Source organism: Lynx canadensis, chromosome C1 (genome assembly GCF_007474595.2).
Source record: "Lynx canadensis isolate LIC74 chromosome C1, mLynCan4.pri.v2, whole genome shotgun sequence".
In the NCBI taxonomy this organism is placed as follows: Eukaryota; Metazoa; Chordata; class Mammalia; order Carnivora; family Felidae; genus Lynx; species Lynx canadensis.
In genome coordinates, this window is record NC_044310.1 from 128,306,931 (window position 1) to 128,326,982 (window position 20,052).

General features: G+C 35.6%; 1 protein-coding gene across 1 annotated transcript in view; it reads left to right on the forward strand.

The window, feature by feature from the left end:
* THSD7B (thrombospondin type 1 domain containing 7B) overlaps positions 1-20,052 on the forward strand; it is a 744,220-nt gene that overhangs the window by 500,803 nt on the left and 223,365 nt on the right. Inside the window, 1 exon segment of the mRNA XM_030327713.1 lies at positions 5,407-5,673. Within this exon segment, the coding sequence (XP_030183573.1) occupies positions 5,407-5,673 (267 nt within the window).

Below are 20,052 nucleotides of genomic sequence, written 5' to 3' on the forward strand. Positions count from 1 at the left end.
TTTTTTGTGAAATGATATGGACCATTCTATAGCTATTAAGTTCCTCTCTATAGGACTTTATAATGTTTACAGTCTTAAATGGCAATATAGCCACAAGCTAGCTTGGAATAGTTAATGACAAAGATTCTGGTATTTTATCATATCAGAATCTCAGCAAAGTTGATAGCAGTGACTGATGTGTAAAACCCATCAAAGGCAGATCTAACCTGTATCATTCTCTTTTTGCCATTACCTTACAAGCAATTTGACATTTTAAAATGTTAGTAGTGCAAGATAAGTCAAATTACATATATAGGTTCTGCTTTTGTGGTATATTATTTTGGTTCTGTTTGCATCCGTGCAATTTAATGGAAATTAAAGTAATTAATAGTTTAATCAAAGTGCTGGAGCTATTTTTGCCTGTAATATACAAATAATTGATGCAGTATAGCATATTGTACTACTACTCTAGATAAATATCCCAGAATTTCTTGTAGTTGTATTTGCATATCCAGAAAAACTTAATTTAGGTAATGAAGACCCAGAGGAAAAATGCCAAAATAATCACTGGGATAATAAAATTGGTGTTGACATTGAAGAATTAAGCACCGAAGACCATTTGTTCTTAAAAGCAATTTAAGGGCTAATTCTCTTGGTTTCAAATTCCCTTTGTTTGAATGCATTGCTTACAAGATTGTTTTAAATTTAACTCACTCTAATGGATTTACTTAATCGATGAGAGCCTTTAACAGGGTTTTTGCACACAACCCGGGAGCCCATTCATAATGTAGGTGAAATGTATAATCAAATAGAAACAGTCAAGTATGCTGCACTTTGTGCTTTTTTCCTCAAAATTCTGTGCATATATAACTTTATGTGGCATTGCTTGTGTTTCTAAAATGAAAATATTCTTACAGGGAATATAATGCAGTAGAATGTGTGTGACAGGAATAATTTCAAGTTCAGGTGTAACAGTTTTGAAGGAAAGGATGTTTTTAATTAGTGGCCAGTTTTTGCCTTTTTCTTTGTTCTTGAGGGTTTACTGATGGTATTTTATACCTGAAAATTGAAAAAGGGAATATCAAAAATCCCAAGATATTTATTAAACTAGTGAATTTTGTTATAAATTGTCAAAGCTGACAAATTTAAAATAAACTTTTTGTTTAAATGTTGGAAAAGCCATTGTATGCTTTGCTGCAAACTCTATCCTAAGAATTAATCCTACCAAAAAACTTACATTTTTTTCTGAATTATTATTAATTATGCTTTTTGCTTGCTAATGGACATTTGTGTGTCTTCATGTCTTGGAAATAACTGGTCAATTGTATGAAACACCTACATTGTAGGGGAAAAAAGAACAACAATCATGTATTAGGTGTGGGGGGGGGCGGTAGTGAATTGAAATTTGTCACTTCTTAAGACTTATTTTCATTGTTGTGTTAATATGCTTGCATTTTGGTTTCTCATGTAATTTGGTGGTAAACTTAAGTAATCTCTAACATGAGTGGTAGTAAAAGGCATGGCTTAGACTATAGAACAATGGGACTCTCTCTAACACAAACACATGGGAAGCACACAGTAATACTAGCCACTGCATGGAATAATGGGCCATTTAGGGTGTTGTTCTTGTTTTCCATTTTTTTTTTTTTTTCCATTTTTAACAACAGGCCTTAATTCAATATCTGAATGTTCTGGGTGTTGTACCTAAACGGGATCATCCTAGGTTTTAGATTGAATGGTATTTATAGTAGTTGTTTATACAGTGCTGAAAATAATCCATTGAGTAGATTTGTTCAGGTTATTAATATATAAAATAACTTGATAAATAATATTTAATATATTCTTACAGTTTTATGTCTTGGGGGAACAGGCACAAATTTCCCTCTGACTTAAGTGGGGAAAAATATCTTTATAGTTGTATTAGTGGTAGACTTTTTTGTTATCTTGGGTTTTTTTGTGTTTTTTTGGTGTTTTTTAATTTGTTTTTAAGTACTAACTGGTTCTGAATCCACAAGTTAATGCTAATTGTTTACTATAATGTAATCAAAGTAAAGGACCAGTGATAATTTGTTTCTTATTTTGAGAACCATTTCTGTATGAGTTTACTCCAATCTTTCTTGAAACAGTGGTGCCACATAATTAAGGATATCCCAAATACAGATAGGACATATATTAGTACAGAATGCTTGTTCTGCCACCAACTTTTGGTTGCCTTGTAGATTAGTATCTTCCTATTCTGTCTTGCTCTTTCTCCTTTTGTCTTCACTTCCTCCCCCACTCTACCACTTTTTAAATCTTACTTTCTTAATGAACAGTTTACTTACGTGTGCTAGGCCTTAGGAATACTACTGGGGAATAGATAAGCATCCTACTTTAAGAGCTTCCACTGTAATGGAAGATAGAGAATTTATTACAGTTACAACCCAGTATACCACTTGTGACAATAGCGGTGATATTACTGCTACATTAGTTTCTTAATGCTTCTGTAACAAATTACCACAAACTTAGTGGCTTAAAAAGAACACAGATTTATTCTGAGTTGTATAGGTCTAAAATAAACGTGTGTGTCACCAGACTGAAAACAAAATGTTGGTGGATCTTCATGCCTTTCTGGATGCTCTAGGGGAAATTCCTTTCCTTTTTCTAGCTTCTAGAGGCTGTCCACATTCCTTGGCTCAGGACTCTTCTTCTATCTTGAAATTCAGTAACATTGTGTCTCTGACCATTCTGCCTCTGGTTTAGGAAAGATTCTCTGCCCTGCGATTAGGTTGGACCCACACAAATATTCCAGAATAATCTCATCCCAAGGTCAATAATCTTAGTCACATCTACACAGTGCATTTTGCCATCTAAGGTAGCATAATTATAAGAAATAGGATGTGAGCACTCTTGGAAAGGCATACCTTGTGGTAGGCAGAATAAAAGTACAGAAGAATACCTTTTCCAGGGGTAACTAATACTTTACCCCTGCCACAGAGGAAGTACAAGCAGGCATTAATTAGACCATGGAGAGAGGTTGGAACCGAGGAAAATTTCTGGTATAAGAAATGCAAAGGCCAGAAACCAAGAAGTCATTTCCAGTAACTGAAAGATGCTTGTATTGTCTAGCTTGTAACATGCCCCAGGCAGAGTGGCATCACACAGGCAGGAGGCAGGTGCTAATGGTATCAGATACTTAAGGGCCTTGATGACCATGGCAAGGAGCTTAGAACCATGGTAAGTCACTGAAGACTTTTAAGTAGATGAATGACATGATCAGACTTCCATCTTTGTGAGCTGGTTCTAACTGCAGAGTGGGGAGAAGATGAAAAGGAAAAAAAGGTATAAAATATTAGAAGAAGCTGTTGTGATTTAAGCTGGATATCTGGAGATGGGCTAAATATGGGTGGTATTGGTCAGAATGGAAACAATGGACTGATTGAAGAGATACTTAGTCATTTGATATGATCTTTTTCATTAATCAGATACAGGTAGTCGGGTAGAACAACAGAATTCAAGTCTGACATTTTACATTTTGACTTGGTCATGTTGGTATACTTGGTAAATGAAGATGGAGAAAGGAAGGCCCTGGTGTGAAAAGCTTGAGGATGGGTTTTGCCAGGTTGAGTTTGGCCTTTAAAGTTCCAGTCTGTGGCTCAGAAGCTTGAGCAAGAAATCTAGAATGGAGATAATAATAAGGAATTTAAGAGCTGTAGATGATTTAAACTCTTTCTGTGGGTGGGGCGCCTGGGTGGCTCAGTTGGTCTGTGCTGACAACTCAGAGCCTGGAGCCTCGGATACCCTCTCCCCCCCTCCCTCTCTCCCCTCCCTCTCCCCTCCCTCTCCCCTCCCTCTCCCCTCCCTCTCCCCTCCCTCTCCCCTCCCTCTCCCCTCCCTCTCCCCTCCCTCTCCCCTCCCTCTCCCCTCCCTCTCCCCTCCCTCTCCCCTCCCTCTCCCCTCCCTCTCCCCTCCCTCTCCCCTCCCTCTCCCTCCCTCTCCCCTCCCTCTCCCCTCCCTCTCCCCTCCCTCTCCCCTCCCTCTCCCCTCCCTCTCCCCTCCCTCTCCCCTCCCTCTCCCAAATAAATAAACATAAAAAAAAAAAAAAGTTAAACTCGTTCTGTGGGTGAAGCTAATGGATCAGAAAAGAGAACCTAGTGATTGGTTTCTTTGTATCTCAACCAGTAAATTCTCATGGCCATGATAGAAGCTGTGTTTCCCAAACTTTTTCTCCCTAAATGCCCCTAATGGTAGAGGAAATGAATATATCCTCCCAGAGAGGTAGTGGCATGCCTGAAATTCCTGCAAGATCATTTCAGGTCCTGCAGGAATCCTTATTTATTGAGGTCATAAGCAGCATGACAGACCATAGAGCCAATCATCCAGCAGCAACTGTAAAATTATATATAAACTATTTGACAATGAGAAAATATCCCATGCATCAGCTTGTATTAAGCATTTCTAAAATAGCTATAAAGACTGGGAATAAGACCAGTAAGTAAATCAGCCTACTTCATTTTTCTATAGCCTGCCAAGACTCTAGCTGATGACTTATTAATGAGGTAACAAAATATAATTATTAGATTTATTTGAGAATTTTTAGGAATCCAGTGGAAGTACATTGGCCAGAAAGTTGAAATCAAGTTACAGGCTGACTTGAAACCCCATTAAACATGATTATCAAGTGCTCAGAGCAGTGGGAATTGATTCTGCATTCTCATTACTTATAGACAGAATCACAGCTAAAAGGTCCATCAAAGTCAATTGGTAAGGCAAAGTCATATTCTAGAATGCTTGAGTTAAAAAAGTCTCTCAAAGTGGAAGCCATGCCTTTTTCTCGGATTAAATTACCCAATGTTATTGGAACATTCATTTCATTGTGTCAGCATTTGTGAGCTACTTGATGGCAAGGACCAAAATAAGTTCTACTTTGTCTGCCGCACCCGGAGTGACACCTGACCTCGCTCCAGGGCCATTGTATGGGAGGGTGTCCTTTCATCCTTTGACTAAATAAACCATTTTCAGAAATGTACTTCAAAGAGAGGCTGTTTATGTTGGTTTCCCTGGAAACCATTAATTCCAAGGAAGACTGAGAGGCGATAATTTGCTTTTATCAACAAGTCACAGGGAAAATCATACTAAATGAATTAATAAAAATTTTCTAGCTGTTGAGTCACTGTAGCAAGCATCTTTTTTTAGTTTCTTTTTTTGGCACTCTCCAACATAAAATGATTTTTAATTTTATTTTTTCCAAAATAATTTGAATTTCACAGGTGCTTTGGGAATTGCTTTCATTGTCTTAAGATTTGCTTTCATGGCAATAAAGAATCAGGGAGGGCAGGGGGAGGCAATAGTGTAAGATTAAATTTTCTAAGAGCTAGTAAAGACAATAATGTGACTTTTTACAAAACAGATATGAAATTAATATAGCAATGTCTCTTTTTGGAACAGGGAAAAGCAGGAAGAAAGAGAAATGCCAGGATTCTGACCTGTACCCTCTCGTGGAAACGGAACTATGCCCTTGTAATGTATTTATATCTCAACCTTATGGAAACTGGTCAGATTGCATTATTCCAGAAGGCAGAAGAGAGTCTCAGCGAGGAGGATTCCGGGTGCAAGGAGAAAGCAAAGAATGTGGAAAAGGAATGCGCTTTCGAGCAATAGCCTGCTCTGATAAAAATGGAAGACCTGTTGACCCCTCATACTGCAGCAGCTCTGGTAAGGAGTACAGATGGAAGCATACACAGCCCAGGAGGTGTATCCATGGTCTAGAATTAGTAGCTTTGTTCTTTAAAAATTGTTTTATTTCTCCTTGGTCAATAACACACTACCTTACATAAAATGCAGGCATTTGGAATGCATAGATCCATATTTTACTGATTATTTGGAATGTGATTACTTTGGATCCTTAACTCCGTCCTTTGGCCACTTGGTTAACTGTGGATGAGTACAGTTGCTCTACTTCACCGAAAAAGCCATATTTAACAAAAAAATACATCTTGGGGTATGTTTTGGTGCTCTGATCATACATCTAGAAAGCAATCAGGCTGTGAATTTCTTCCAAGTTAGTTGACAAAATACCAATTAAAATATTGATTTAAAATGTTTTACCTTGTAATATATAAGTATATCTAAATTAATAGAATAAAACTGTAGGAATAAAACATAGGCACTCTGGGAGAGTTCTGTGAGCTGTCAGTTAGGAAGAAGACTTTTTTTTTCATCTTGGGAAAATTTGAAAGATAGGGGTGAATGGGGAAAAGAATGAGAAAGAATGAGATTAAATACAATTGGGGTAAATGTTGATGGGGGGGGGGTGGCCTGAGACTAATGATTACAATGGAGCCTATGAATTTCATACTCTAGTTTATGTCTTTTTTTTTTTTTTTTTTTTTTTTAAAGACTAAAATGGTTACGATTTTTACAGAGAGTATGAAAGAGAAGTCATGTTTGACTGGCAAACTCTGGGAGGATAAAAGATTTTGGCCTCTGGGATCAAAGTCTTGTGTTCTAATCAGCTTTCTCAATAATATTAGAAATTGTAAGTTGATTAAGTTCTGACATAGAAGGCAGATAAATGAGTTTGTCTTCATTCCCCACTCAGTTGTTCTTTAAGATAGGCCCATATCATTATATGAATACAACTTAAAGCTTAATAACTTTTTAATTGGTGAAATCATTGCTCTGCTTCCCGGGGTAATCTATAAAATTTTCTTCAGTGATTTGACTCCTAGAAACATTAAACACATCACAAACAAGTTGTGGGTCTGTTTTATGAAAGCCAAACCTGGTTGACTGTAATCTTTGTTTTTACATTTATGTATGTATGCACACACACACACATACACACACACACACACATACAGTGTTTTCGGAAAATTACTTTTCCTTTCTCCTATTGAAATGTTTGACTTACAATGTTGTATACATTTAAGGTGTACAACATGTTAAATTCATAGAATTTTATAGGGAGATGATTGCTGTTGCAGTGATAATTGGCATCACTATCACATTACAAAATTATCATTTCTTTTTAGTGGTTGGAATAATTAAGTTCTGGTCTCTTAGCAATTTGATTATAACACAATTATAGGTGTGTGTATTCATTATAGGGTGCATTAAATCTCTAGGACCTATTTACTAATTGCAAACTGATATAGCTTAATAACATGTGTCCTATCCCCCAAGCCCAACCCCTCATCTCCTGGTAAACACCATTCTACTGTTTTTACAAGTTTGATTTCTTTACACTACACATATAACGATATCATACAGTATTTGACTTTCTCTTTCTGAATTAGCTTACTTAGTGTAATGTCTTCAGGGTCAATCCATGTTGTTACAAATGGCAGGATGTCCTTATGGCCAAATCATATTCCCTGATTATATTTATATATAAATATATATATATGTATATATGTATATATAATATATATGTATATATAAAATATATATATTATATATATATTATATATAATATATATAAATATAATCAGCTATTTATAACATATAATATATAACATAATATGTTACATATATATATTACATACATACATATATTACATATATATAATAGATACAGCACATCTTCTTTGTCCATTCATCTGTTAATGGGCACATAGGTTATTTCCATAGCTTGGCTATTGTGAATAATGTGGCAACGAACACAGGAGTATATTTCTTTGATACCCTGTTTTTATTTCCTTTAGGTATGTACCCAGATGTGGGATTCCTATATCCCATAGTAGATCTATTGTTAATATTAGAGTAACTTTAATATTGTTTTCCATAGTGGTTGAACCAATTTCATTCCTACCAACAAGTGTACAAGGGGTCCCTTTTCTCCATATCCTCAACATTATTTCTTCTTGATTATAGCCATTTTAACAGGTATGAGGTGTTATTTTGCTATGGTTTTGAGTTGCATTTCCCTGATTGTTAGTTATGTTGAAAATCTTTTCATCTACCTATTGGCCATTTGGATGTCTTTGAGGGAATGTCTATTTCTCTGCCTGTTTCATAAGTAGATGGAGTGTGTTCTTTGTATATTATAGTGCTATCTGAAACATGGTTGGCAAAAAGTTTTCTCCCATTTGCTATGTTGCCATTTCATTTTGTTGACTGCTTCTCTTGCTATGCAGAAGCTTAAGTGTGATATAATCTTATTGGGGTTGCTGCTGTTGTGGTGATAGATCCAAAACCTCCTTACCAAAAGCAATGTTAAATAACATCTTCACTATATTTCCTTCTAGGAGTTTCATGGTATCAGGTTGTATATTTAAATCTTTGATATCTTTTATTAAATTTTTTAGTGTAAGATAAGGGTCCAGTTTCATTGTTCTGCATGTGTTCAGTTTTTCCAACACTTTCGAAAGAGATCATCATTCCCCCATTGGGTGTGCCCTCCTTTCTTGTTCAATCTTAGTTGACTGAATATGCATGGATTTTCTTCTGGGCTCTCTATTCTGTTTCATTGGTCCGTGTCTTTTTATGCCAATATTATTCTATTTTTATTATGAGAGATTTGTAGTATGACTTGAAATCACGAGTGTGATAACTCCATCTTTGTTCATCCTCGGGATTGCGTTGGCTATTTGGGGTCCTTGGTGATTCCATTTCTCTCTCCCCATCTTCTCTATATAAAGAATGCTCTCTGAATTTTGATAGAGATGACATTAAATCTATAGAAGACTTTTGGGAGTAAGGACATCTTAACAAAATTCTGATCCTTAAACATGGGTTGTGTTTTTCCATTTGTTGTGTCTACTTCAATTTTTTTCAACTAAGTTTTGTAGTTTTCATCATACAGATCTTTCACTTCCTTGGCTAAATTTATTCCTAGGTATTTTTATTGTTTTGGTGCTGTTGTGAATGGGATAGTTTTATTTTTCAGAAGTTTCATTATTATTACATAGTAACATACCTGATTTGGGGTGATATCTGGGTGGCTCAGCTGATTAAGTGTCCCACAATGTGGAGCCTGCTTGGGATTCTCTCTCTTTCCCCCTCTCTCTCTGCCCCTCTTGTGCTCACTTTCTCTCTCTCGAAATAAATTAAATAAAACTTAAAAAATAACTGATTTTTGTATGTTGACTTTTTTTTTTTTTTTATCTTTGAACTGTATTGAAATTGCTGAGTAGTTTCAACAGTTTCTTCTTGGTTGAGTCTTTGATGTTTTCTTCAGTCTAATGCTCTCCCAGCTGAGCTATTTCGGCTGCTTGAGTTTTTCTATATACAAAACAATACCACCTGTAAATAGTGACAATTTTAATTCTTTCTATCCTGTTTGGATGTTTCTTGTTTGGTTGCTTGGGGTTTGTGTTTTTGTTTTCTGTTTTGTTCTGTTTAATTGCTCCACCTAGGACTTCCAGTACTGTAGTGAACAAGAGAGGTAAGAGAGGACCATTTTGTCTTTTTCCTGTTTCAACATTGAATATAGTGTTAGCTGTGAGTTTACCATATGGGACCTTTATTATGTTGAGGTATGTTTCTTCCACACACAATCTGTTGAGGGTTTATATTGTGAAAGGATGTGATATTTTGTCAAATATTTTTTTTGCATTTATTTCAATGATCATGTGATGTTTGTCTCTCATTCTATTAATGTGATATATTTACTGATTTGTGTATGTTGAATCATCCTTGAATTGAAAGGACAGATCATACTTGATCATGGTGTATAATCACCATGTCTTACTCATTGTAGTCTCCTAATATTTTGTTAACTTTTTCATCTATTTTCATGAGTAGTATTCTATAGTACTCTTTTCTTAGAGTGTCTATATCTGACTTTGGTATGAGGGTAACACTGGCCGTGTAGGAAATTGGAAGTGTTTGCTCCTCTTCAATTTTTTTTTGAAGAGTTTGAGAAAAATTGGCATTAAGTCTTTTTTAAATGTTTTGTAGAATTCACCAGTGAAGCCTTCTGTTCCTGGGATTTTTTTATGTTGGGAGGGTTTTGATAAATGGTTTAATCCCTTTACTCATTAACTTGTTCACATGTTTGATTCTGTCTTGATAGGTTGTGGGCTTCTAGAAATTAACTTATGTCTGCTAAATTATCTAATCTGTTGGCATGTAATCGTTCACAGTAGCCTCTTATGATTTTATATATATATATATATATATATATATATATATATATATATTTCTGTGGTATCAGTTACAATCTCGCCTGTTCTGTTTCTAATTTTTAGTCTTTTTTTTTTTAGCTAAAGGTTTGTTAATTTTGTTTCAAACAGCTCTCCAGGGGCACCTGGATTGCTCAGTCAGTTAAGCGACCAACTTTGGCTCAGGTTGTGATCTCAGGACTTGAGAGTTTGAGCCCCACATCAGGCTCTCTGCTGACAGCTGGGAGCCTAGAGCCTGCTGTAGATTCTGTCTGTCTCTCTCTATGTCCCTCCCCCGCCCTCTCTAAAATAAACATTAAATAGAAAGAAAGAAACCAGCTCTTAGTTTCATTGATCCTTCTTGTTTTTCCAATCTCTATTTCTTTATTTCCCCTCCTTTCTTAGTTCCTTCCTTCTGATATTTTGGGCTTAATTTATTTTTCTAGTTGGTTGAGGTTTTAGGGTAGCTTGAGATCTAACTTCTTAATGTATCCATTTATTGTTATAAACTTTCCTCTCAGAACTACTTTTGTAGGATCCCATGGATTTGATAGGCTGTTTTTTCATTTTTATTAGTTTTAACTTCCTGATTTCCCTTTTGATTTCTTCTTTGACCCATTGCTTGTTCATAAGTTTGTTGTTAAGTTTCAACGTATTTATAAACTTGTTAGATTTTTTTTTTTATTTCCAGTTTCATAGCAGTGTGGTCAGAAAATATAGTAGGACTTCACTCTTAAATTTTGTTAAGTATTGTTTTGTGTCCTGTTATGTGTTCTATCCTGGATAATGTTTCATGTGCACTTGAGGAAACAATGCATTCTTCTGTTGGGTGGAATAGCCTATATAATCTCAACTCCATTTGGACTAAAGTATTGTTCACTTCTAACATTTCCTTGTTTTCTTTTTCTATTGGGGTGATCTATCCACTATTGGCAGTGTGGTACTGAACTCTCCTGCTAACAAATAGTTGTCTATTTCTCTTGTTAGATCTGTTAGTGTTTACTTAACAATAGGTGCTCTAATGATGAATGTGTATACACTTGAGAATGTTAGATCTTATTGATGTATTGACTCCGTTATATAATCTTTGTTGTTGCTTTTTTGGGGGCTGAAGTCTGTTTTGTCTAAGTATGGCCATCCCCACTTTGTTTTGGTTCCTACTTGTAGGAGATATATTCTTCTTCTGTCCCTTCAAAATTGGAGTGTATGTATGTCTTTAAAGTTGAAATGAGTTTCCTGTAGTCATCATACAGTTAGGTTGTTTTTCTATCCATACAGCCATTCTGTGCCTTTTGATTGATGAATTCAACCCATTTACACTTACAAGTGATTATTGATATGTAAAGACTTAAAACCACCATCTTATAGTCTGCCTTTGGTTATTTATCTCCAGTGTTCTTGACCGTCTCTTTCTGCCTACCTTTGTAAATTGGTAGTTTTCCACAGTGATACACTGTCTTCCTTTTTTTTTTTTTATCTTTACTAATCTACTCCAGATTTTTGCTTTGTGGTTTCCATGAGGCTTACATAAAACATCTAGATAAAACAGTCCATTTTGTGTTCATAATCCCTAATCTCGGGGTGCCTGGGTGGTTCAGTCAGTGAAGTGTCCAACTCTTGATTATGGCTCGGGTCATGACCTACTGGTTCATGAGACTGACCACCACATCAGGCTCTGCACTGACATCACAAATAGTGATTCTTTCTTTTTCTCTCTGCCCCTCCCTGACTCACAAATGTGTATTCTGTCTCTCAAAATACGGAAATAAACTTAGAAGTTTATGTTGAAATTCCAGTTCGTTAACACAGTGTCATATTAGTCTCACACGTACAATAGTTATTTTTACATTTCCATATGATATCCAGTGTTCAACACAAGTGTACTCCTTAATCCTCATCATCTACTGAACCCATCCCCCCACCCACCTGAACTCTGGTAACCATCTGTTTGTTCTACACAGTTAAGTCTTTTTCTTGGTCTACCTCTCTTTCCCCCCTTTGCTTGTTTGTTTTGTTTCTTAAATTCCACATGAGTGAAATCATACAGTATTCTCCGTTCTCTGACTTCTTTTGCTTAGCATAATATCTCTAACTTCATCCATTTCCTTGCAAATCACAAGATTGCATTTTTTATAGCTGTGTAGTATTTTGTGTGTGTGTGTGTGTGTGTGTGTGTGTGTGTGTGTGTACCATATCTTCATTATACATTCATCAGTGGACACTTGGGCTCTTCTTTTAATTTGGCTACTGTAGATAATGCTGCTGTAAACATCAGGGCGAATGGATCCCTTTGACTAATATTTTTGTGTTCTTTGGGTAAATACCTAGTAATGTGATTGTTGGATTGCAGGGTACATCTATTTTTTAACTTGTTGAGGAGCCTCCATACTCTTTCCCAGAATGGCTGTGCTAGTTTGCACTGTCCTCAACAGAGCAAGAAGGGTTTTCCTTTCTCCAGGTCCTTGCTAACACTTGTTGTTTCTTGTGTTCTTCATTGGAGCCATTCTAGTAAGTGTGAGGTGATATCTCCTTATGGTTTTGATTTGCATTTGCCTGATAATCAGTGATGTTGAGCATCTTTTCATATGTCTGTTGGCCATCTCTATGTCTTCTTTGGAGAAATTACCATTCATATCTTCTGCCCAATTTTTAATTACTCATTTTGGTGTGTTGAGTTTTATATCTTTTTATATATTTTGGATTCTAATCCTTTATTGGATAGGTCACTTGCAAATAACTTCTTCAATTTAGTAGGTTGCCTGTTAATTTTATTCATTACTTCCTTAACTGTGCAGAAGTTTTTTTTGTTTTAATTTGTTTTGTTTGATGCAGTGTCAATAATTTATTTTGCCTTTGGTTTCCCTTGCCTCAGGAGACATAGCTAAAATTAAGTTGTTATGGGCAATGCAAAGAAATTATAGCCTGTGTTCTCCTATAGAATTTTTGTTTCAGGTCTCACATTTAGGTCTTTGATCCATTTTTGAATTTGTTTTTGTGTATGGTGTAAGTAAGTGGTCCAGTTTCATTCTTCTGTATGTTGCTGTTGAGTTTTTCCAAAACCATTTGTTGAAGAGACCATCTTTTTTTCCCTCATTGGATATTCTTTCCTGCTCTGTTGGAGCTTAATTGACCACATAATTGTGGGTTCACTTCTGGATTTTCTTTTGGGTTTGATTCATCTGTGTGTGTGTGTGTGTGTGTGTGTGTGTGCGTGCACGCGCGTGCGCGCACCTGTACCATACTATTTTGATTACTGCAGCTTTGTCATATAACTTGGTCTGGAATTGTGATACCAGACTTTACTTTTTCAAGATTGCTTTGGCTATTGGGGGTCTTCTGCGGTTCCATAAAAATTTAAGATTGTTGTAGCTCTGTGAAAAATGCTGGTGGTATTTTGATAGGGATTGCATTAGATGTGTAGATTGCTTTGGGTAGTGTAGACTTTTTAACAATATTTGTTCTTCCAATCCATGAATATGGAATGACTTTCCCATTCTTACTGTTCTCTTCAATTTCTTTCAGTGTTTTATCGTTTACAGAATACAGGTCTTTCACCTCGGTGGTGAGGTTTATTCCTACATACCTTACTATTTTGGGTGCAGTTGTACATGGGATTGATGTCTTAATTTCTCATTCTGCTACTTCGTTAGCATGTATAGAAATGTGGCACATTTCTGTACATTTTTTTTTTATCTTGTGACTGATTTTCTTGATCACTTCTAGAAGTTTTTTGGAGTCTTTCAGGTTTTCTGTATATAGTACATCATCTGCAATTACTGGAAGTTTTACTTCTTGCTGATTTGGATGCTTTTTATTTATTTTTGTCTGATTGCTGTGGCTAGGACTTCCAGTACTATGTTAAATACTAATGGTAAGAGTGGACATCCCTGTCTTGTTCCTGACCGTACAGGAAAAGCTCTTTTTTTCCCATTGAGAATGATGTTAGCTGTGGGTTTTTCATGTATTTCCATTATTTTGTTGAGGTATGTTCCCTCTAACCCTACATTGTTGAATGTTTTTATCAAGAATGAATATTGTACTTTGTCAAATGTTTTTTCTGCATTTGGTCATTGGTTTATTTCTGAATGCACTTGTTGACCAATATCTTCTGAGTCCTGTGGAGTAATGTGCCAAGGCACTTTTATTCTATTATAGATGTCTAATTAGTTATTACAAGGGGAGAGGAGAGGGGTAACTCGCTGTCCTCATACTGATGTCATGTACATGTTGGTTTAGTCATTCATTTCAGAAAAATGTGTATTTTGAACACCAGCTATGTATCTGCCCATCTTCTATGATTTCGGTGTACATTTAATGTGAAACAAAGTGTTCATGAAGTTAATTGTCTAGTGGGGGATAAAAACAAAACAAAAGGAATTTTAAGTTTTTTTATGCTCTTTGGATGCTGAATATAAAATCTTGACATAAACTTTAGGGAAGTCCTTAAAGTAACATAAACTTGAGATGTGAAGGCTGAGAAAGAAGCAACCATGTGAAAAGTTCATACAAGATCATCAATATATTCTGAAGAGATAAGGTAAGCAAGAAGTTCTTGCAAAAAAAAAAAAAAAAACAGTTTTCTGTTTGAATATAGGGAGTGAGGAGCTAATTTTGTGAAGTGAGGTTGAACAAGTAGGCAGAATCTTGTAGGACAAGGAGAGGAGAACAGATACAATTTAAGTGCAATCATCGATGAGAAGGGGGGAGTTAATATAATCCAATTTAAATTTTAAAAAATTAATGGATATGATTGACATACAAGGTGTTTCAGGCATAGAGTGTAATGATACAGTATTTATATATATTGTAAAATTAAACAAAGACACATGGTTAAAATTTTCTTTTTTGGGATTAGAATTTTTAAGATTTTACTTAGAACTTTCAAATATACAATGGAGTATTAACTATGTTGCACATAACATTCTTATGATTTATATGTGTGGAAGTTTGTTCCTTTTTACCCATTTTATCCACTTCCCATCACGTCCCACTGGCAACCACCAGTCTGTTTCTTATGAGTTCAGTTTTGCTTTTGCTTTTTTGTTTTTGTTTATTTTCCAATTCTGCATATAAGTAAAATCATACAGTATTTTTCTTTCTCTCTGATTTATTTTACTTAGTATAATGCCTTCAAGCTCTATCTATGTTGTTGCAAATTGCAAGATTTCTTTTTTTATATCTGGATAATAATCTATTGTATATTTCTGTTGTTTTCTTTAGCTACCCATCCATTGATGGATACTTAGGTTGCTTGGCTATTGGAAATGGTCCTGCAATTAACATGGGGGTACACCTATCTTTTGAAGTTTGTGTTCTCTTTTCTTTTTTCCAGGTAAATACCAGAAGTGGAGTTGCTGGATCATGATGTTTCTATTTTTAATTTTCTGAGGACGATTTATACTGTTTGCCACAGTGGCTAACCAAGTTTACTTTCTCCACAACCATGCACATGGGTTCTTTCTCTACATCCTCAACAATACTTACTTGTTATCTTTTTGATAATAGCCATTCTAAGAGACATGAGGTGATGCCTTCTTGTGACTGATTTGTATCTTCCTAAAAATTTTTTTAAATGTTAACTTTTTTGAGAGAGACAGAAAGAGTGCGAGTCAGGGAGGGGCAGAGAGGGGGAGACAGAATCTGAAGCAGGCTCCAGGCTCTGAGCTGTCAGCACAGACATGGGTCTTGAACCCATGAACTGTGAGATCATGACTTGAGCCAAGTCAGATGCTTAACTGACTGAGCCACCCAGGTGCCCCTGGTGTGTATCTTCTTGATGATTAGTGATGTTGAGCATCTTTTCGTGTGGCAGTTGGCCATCTATACACCTGAAAAAAGGTCTGTTCAGAACCTCTGCCTACTTTTTTATCATGTTTTATTTGTTTTGTTTGTGGTTTGGGGGGTTTCATTTTGTTGTTTTGCTACTGAGTTGTAGGAGTTCTCTATTTATTTTGGTTATTAACCCCCGATCAGATACATGATTTGCAAATATATTCTCACATTCTATGGGTTATCTTTTTATCTTGCTGATGGTCTCCTTTGCTTTGTAGAAGCTTTTTAATTTGATGTAGTGCCAGTAGTTTATTTTTTGCTTCTATTGCTTTTGCTTTTTGTGTCAAATCCAAAAAAAAAAATCATTGCAAAGACTGATATCTAGAAGCTTACCACCTAGGTTATTTTCCAGGAGTTTCATGGTTACAAGTCTTAGATTTAAGTCTTCATTCCATTTTGATTTCATTTTTGTGTAAGGTACAAGATAGTGGTCCAATTTCATTCTTCTGCATGTGGCTGTCTAGTTTTCCCAACATCATTTATTAGAGACTGTTCTCTCCCCATTGTAAATTCTTGGCTCTTTTGTCATAAATTAATTTACATATATTTGTGGGTTTCTTTGTGGGCTCCCTGTGTTGGTTTTTAATGCCAATATCATACTATTGTTATTTGCTTTGTAGCATATTTTGAAATCAATCATGGTATCTATGGTTTTGTTCTTTTTTTTTTTTTTTTTTTTTTCAACGTTTATTTATTTTTGGGACAGAGAGAGACAGAGCATGAACGGGGGAGGGGCAGAGAGAGAGGGAGACACAGAATCGGAAACAGGCTCCAGCCTCTGAGCCATCAGCCCAGAGCCCGACGCGGGGCTCGAACTCACGGACCGCGAGATCGTGACCTGGCTGAAGTCGGACGCTTAACCGACTGCGCCACCCAGGCGCCCCTATGGTTTTGTTCTTAAGATTACTTTGACTATTTGGGGTGTTTGTGGTTCCATAACAATTGTAGGAATTTGTTCTATTTCTTTGAAAAATGCCATTGGGATTTTTGTAAGAATTAAAATGTATCTGTAGATTCTTTTGATTAGTATGGACACTGTAATACTATTTGTAGCCCATCAGTACTGAATACCTTTCCATTCATTTTTCAGTTTCTTTTATCAGTGTCTTATAGTTTTCAGTGTATAGGTTTTTCACCTCCTTGGTTAAACTGCTATGCATTTTATTCTTTGGATGTAATTATAAGTGGGATTGTTTTCTCAGATTTTTTTGTAGTTCATTAATATATATAAAGAAATACAACTGATATACATATAGATATTCCATTTCTGTATCCCAAAAGCTAACCTAATTCTTTTATTAGTTATTATGATTTTTGTGGGGTCTTAAGAGTTTTCTATATACAAAATCATGTGCCTGCAAATTGTGACAGTTGAGTAGAATTCAACAGTGAAGCCATCTGGTTCTGTACTTAGGTTTGTTGGGAGATTTTGACAACTGATTCTATCTCCTTAACAGTAATTGATCTGTTCAGGTTTTCTACTTCATGATTCAATCTTGGTTGTTTGTGTTTCTAGAAATGTATTCATTTCTTATAGGTTCTCCAATTTGTTGGCATACACTTGTTCATAGTAGTCCCTTAAGATCCTTTAGATTTCTGTGATATCAGTTATGTTTCTCCTTGCATTTCATATTTCAAATCCTGGCTTTTTCTTGGTGAGTCTAGTTAAAGGTTTGTTATTTTTGTTTATCTTTTCAAAGAAGCAGCTCTGGTTTTTATTGATATCTTCTATTTTCTTTTGAGTCTCTATTTCATTTATTTCTTTTCTGGTCTTTGTTATTTTCCTTTCCCTCTAACTTCAGCGTTCATTGTTCTTTTTCTAAAATCTTGGGGTGTAAAGTTAGATTATTAGATTTTTCTTGTTTTTTAAAGTAGGCATTTACCACTCTGAACTTTGCTCTTAGAACTTCTTAAGCTGCAACTTTTTAAAAATGTTTATTTATTTTGAGAGAGAGCATGTGCTCATGCATGGGCAGTGGAAAAGCAGAGAAGGCTAGAGAGAATCAAGCTCCTTACTGTCAGCACAGAGCCCAAGATGGGGCTAGATCTCATGAACTGTGAGATCATGACCTGAGTTGAAATCAAGAGTTGGGTGCTTAACCGACTGAACCACCCAGATGTCCCTTGAGCTGAACCTTTTAAGCTTTGGAGTGGGTATTTCCATTCTCACTGACTACTTTTTGATTTCTCTTTATTCCTCCTTTGACCCATTAGTTTTTCAATTGCATGTTGTTTAATCTTCACATATTTGTTAGTTTTCTGGTTTTCCTGTAATTTCTAGTTTTATACTATTGTGGTTAGAAAAATGCTTAATGTGATTTCAATATTCTTTTTTTTTTGTAGTTCTGAATATTTTATTTTATTTTTTATTTTTTAAAACTTACATCCAAATTAGTTAGCATATAGTGCAACAATGATTTCAGGAGTAGATTCCTTAATGCCCCTTACCCATTTAGCCCATCCCCCCTCCCACAACCCCTCCAGCAACCCTCAGTTTGTTCTCCATGTTTATGAGTCTCTTCTGTTTGGTCCCCCTCCCTGTTTTTATATTATTTTTGTTTCCCTTCCCTTACGTTCATCTGTTTTGTCTCTTAAAGTCCTCAAATGAGTGAAGTCATAGGATTTTTGTCTTTCTCTGACTAATTTCACTTAGCATAGTACCCTCTAGTTCCATCCACGTAGTTGAAAATGGCAAGACTTCATTCTTTTTGATTGCCGAGTAATACTCCTGTGTGTGTGTGTGTGTGTGTGTGTGTGTGTGTGTGTGTATACCAATATATATATATATGGTACACACACACACACACACACCACATCTTCTTTATCCATTCATCCATTGGTGGACATTTGGGCTCTTTCCATACTTTGGCTATTGTTGATAGTGCTGCTGTAAACATGGGGCTGCATGTGTCCCTTCAAAACAAAACACCTGTATCCCTTGGATAAACACCTAGTAGTGCAATTGCTGGGCTGTAGGGTAGTTTTATTTTTAATTTTTTGAGGAACCTCCATACTGTTTTCTAGAGTGGCTACACCAGCTTGCATTCCCACCAGCAGTGTAAAAGAGAGCCTCTTTCTCTGCATCCTCGCCAACATCTGTTGTTGCCTGAGTTGTTAATGTTAGCCATTCTGACAGGTGTGGGGGATACCTCATTGTGGTTTTTATTTGTATTTCCCTGATGATGATTGATGTTGAGCATTTTTTCATGTGTCAGTTGACCATCTGGATATCTTCTTTGGAGAAGTGTCTATTCATGTCTGTTGGAAAAATTATCCTAAATGTCAGTCATCTTTTTTATATATTACTTTCAATTTTCAAGGTTTTTTTTAAGTTTAGAAATACATATTTCAGTTAGAAAAGCATATCCTTAAGAAAAAAGAGACCTAACTGAATCAATTGGCAGAACAATAGCAAAAACTGTTAGAAAATGTAAAAGATTTTCAGCAAATGAAAACCATTCTTTGATGAAGGTTTACCATAGACTCATAGCCTTTATATTTGTGTTAAGATAATTCTACGGTACATAATTCAAAGAGGACTTTTTAAGAAGAGTAAGAGACAATACTTCATTTTGTCACCTCTAGAAATGAGATACACCCCCATCTATCAAGATGGGGTAGTGAACATGGAGGGAAGTTAATAGCACTTAATAAAGACAACTTAATTAATTAATAAAGACAACTTTTTTGTTTTAATCAGAGATCACTGATTATGAAAAATTCTAATTTCAGCATGTACAAACAGGCACAGAGCAAGGATGTCAATCTAGCTATCCTAGTAACAACAGCAAATACTTTGCCCTTTTAAGCTCTTACATGGGTTTGTCTATCATCTGCATCTCTAAGACATAAATAGGATTCTCTAGGATTATCAGATAAATTTCTTCATGAGGATAATTATTCCTCATGCTGAGGTGTCCAATGTGGACCCTCGTGGTCAATACAGCAATGGGTAACAGAATCTAGTAAATTCTTAATTATATATTCTCCTAGATTCCATAGATGATTCAGATCACAGATCTCAGACAAGTCTATTTGACTTTGAGAGCATCACTATGAGGACTAACTTTAAAATTGTACTTTATTTTTAAAAAATCAAGGAATTTCTATGTCCTGTCAGTGATTATTGGTTCCTGTTGAGTCACATCATGGTTTA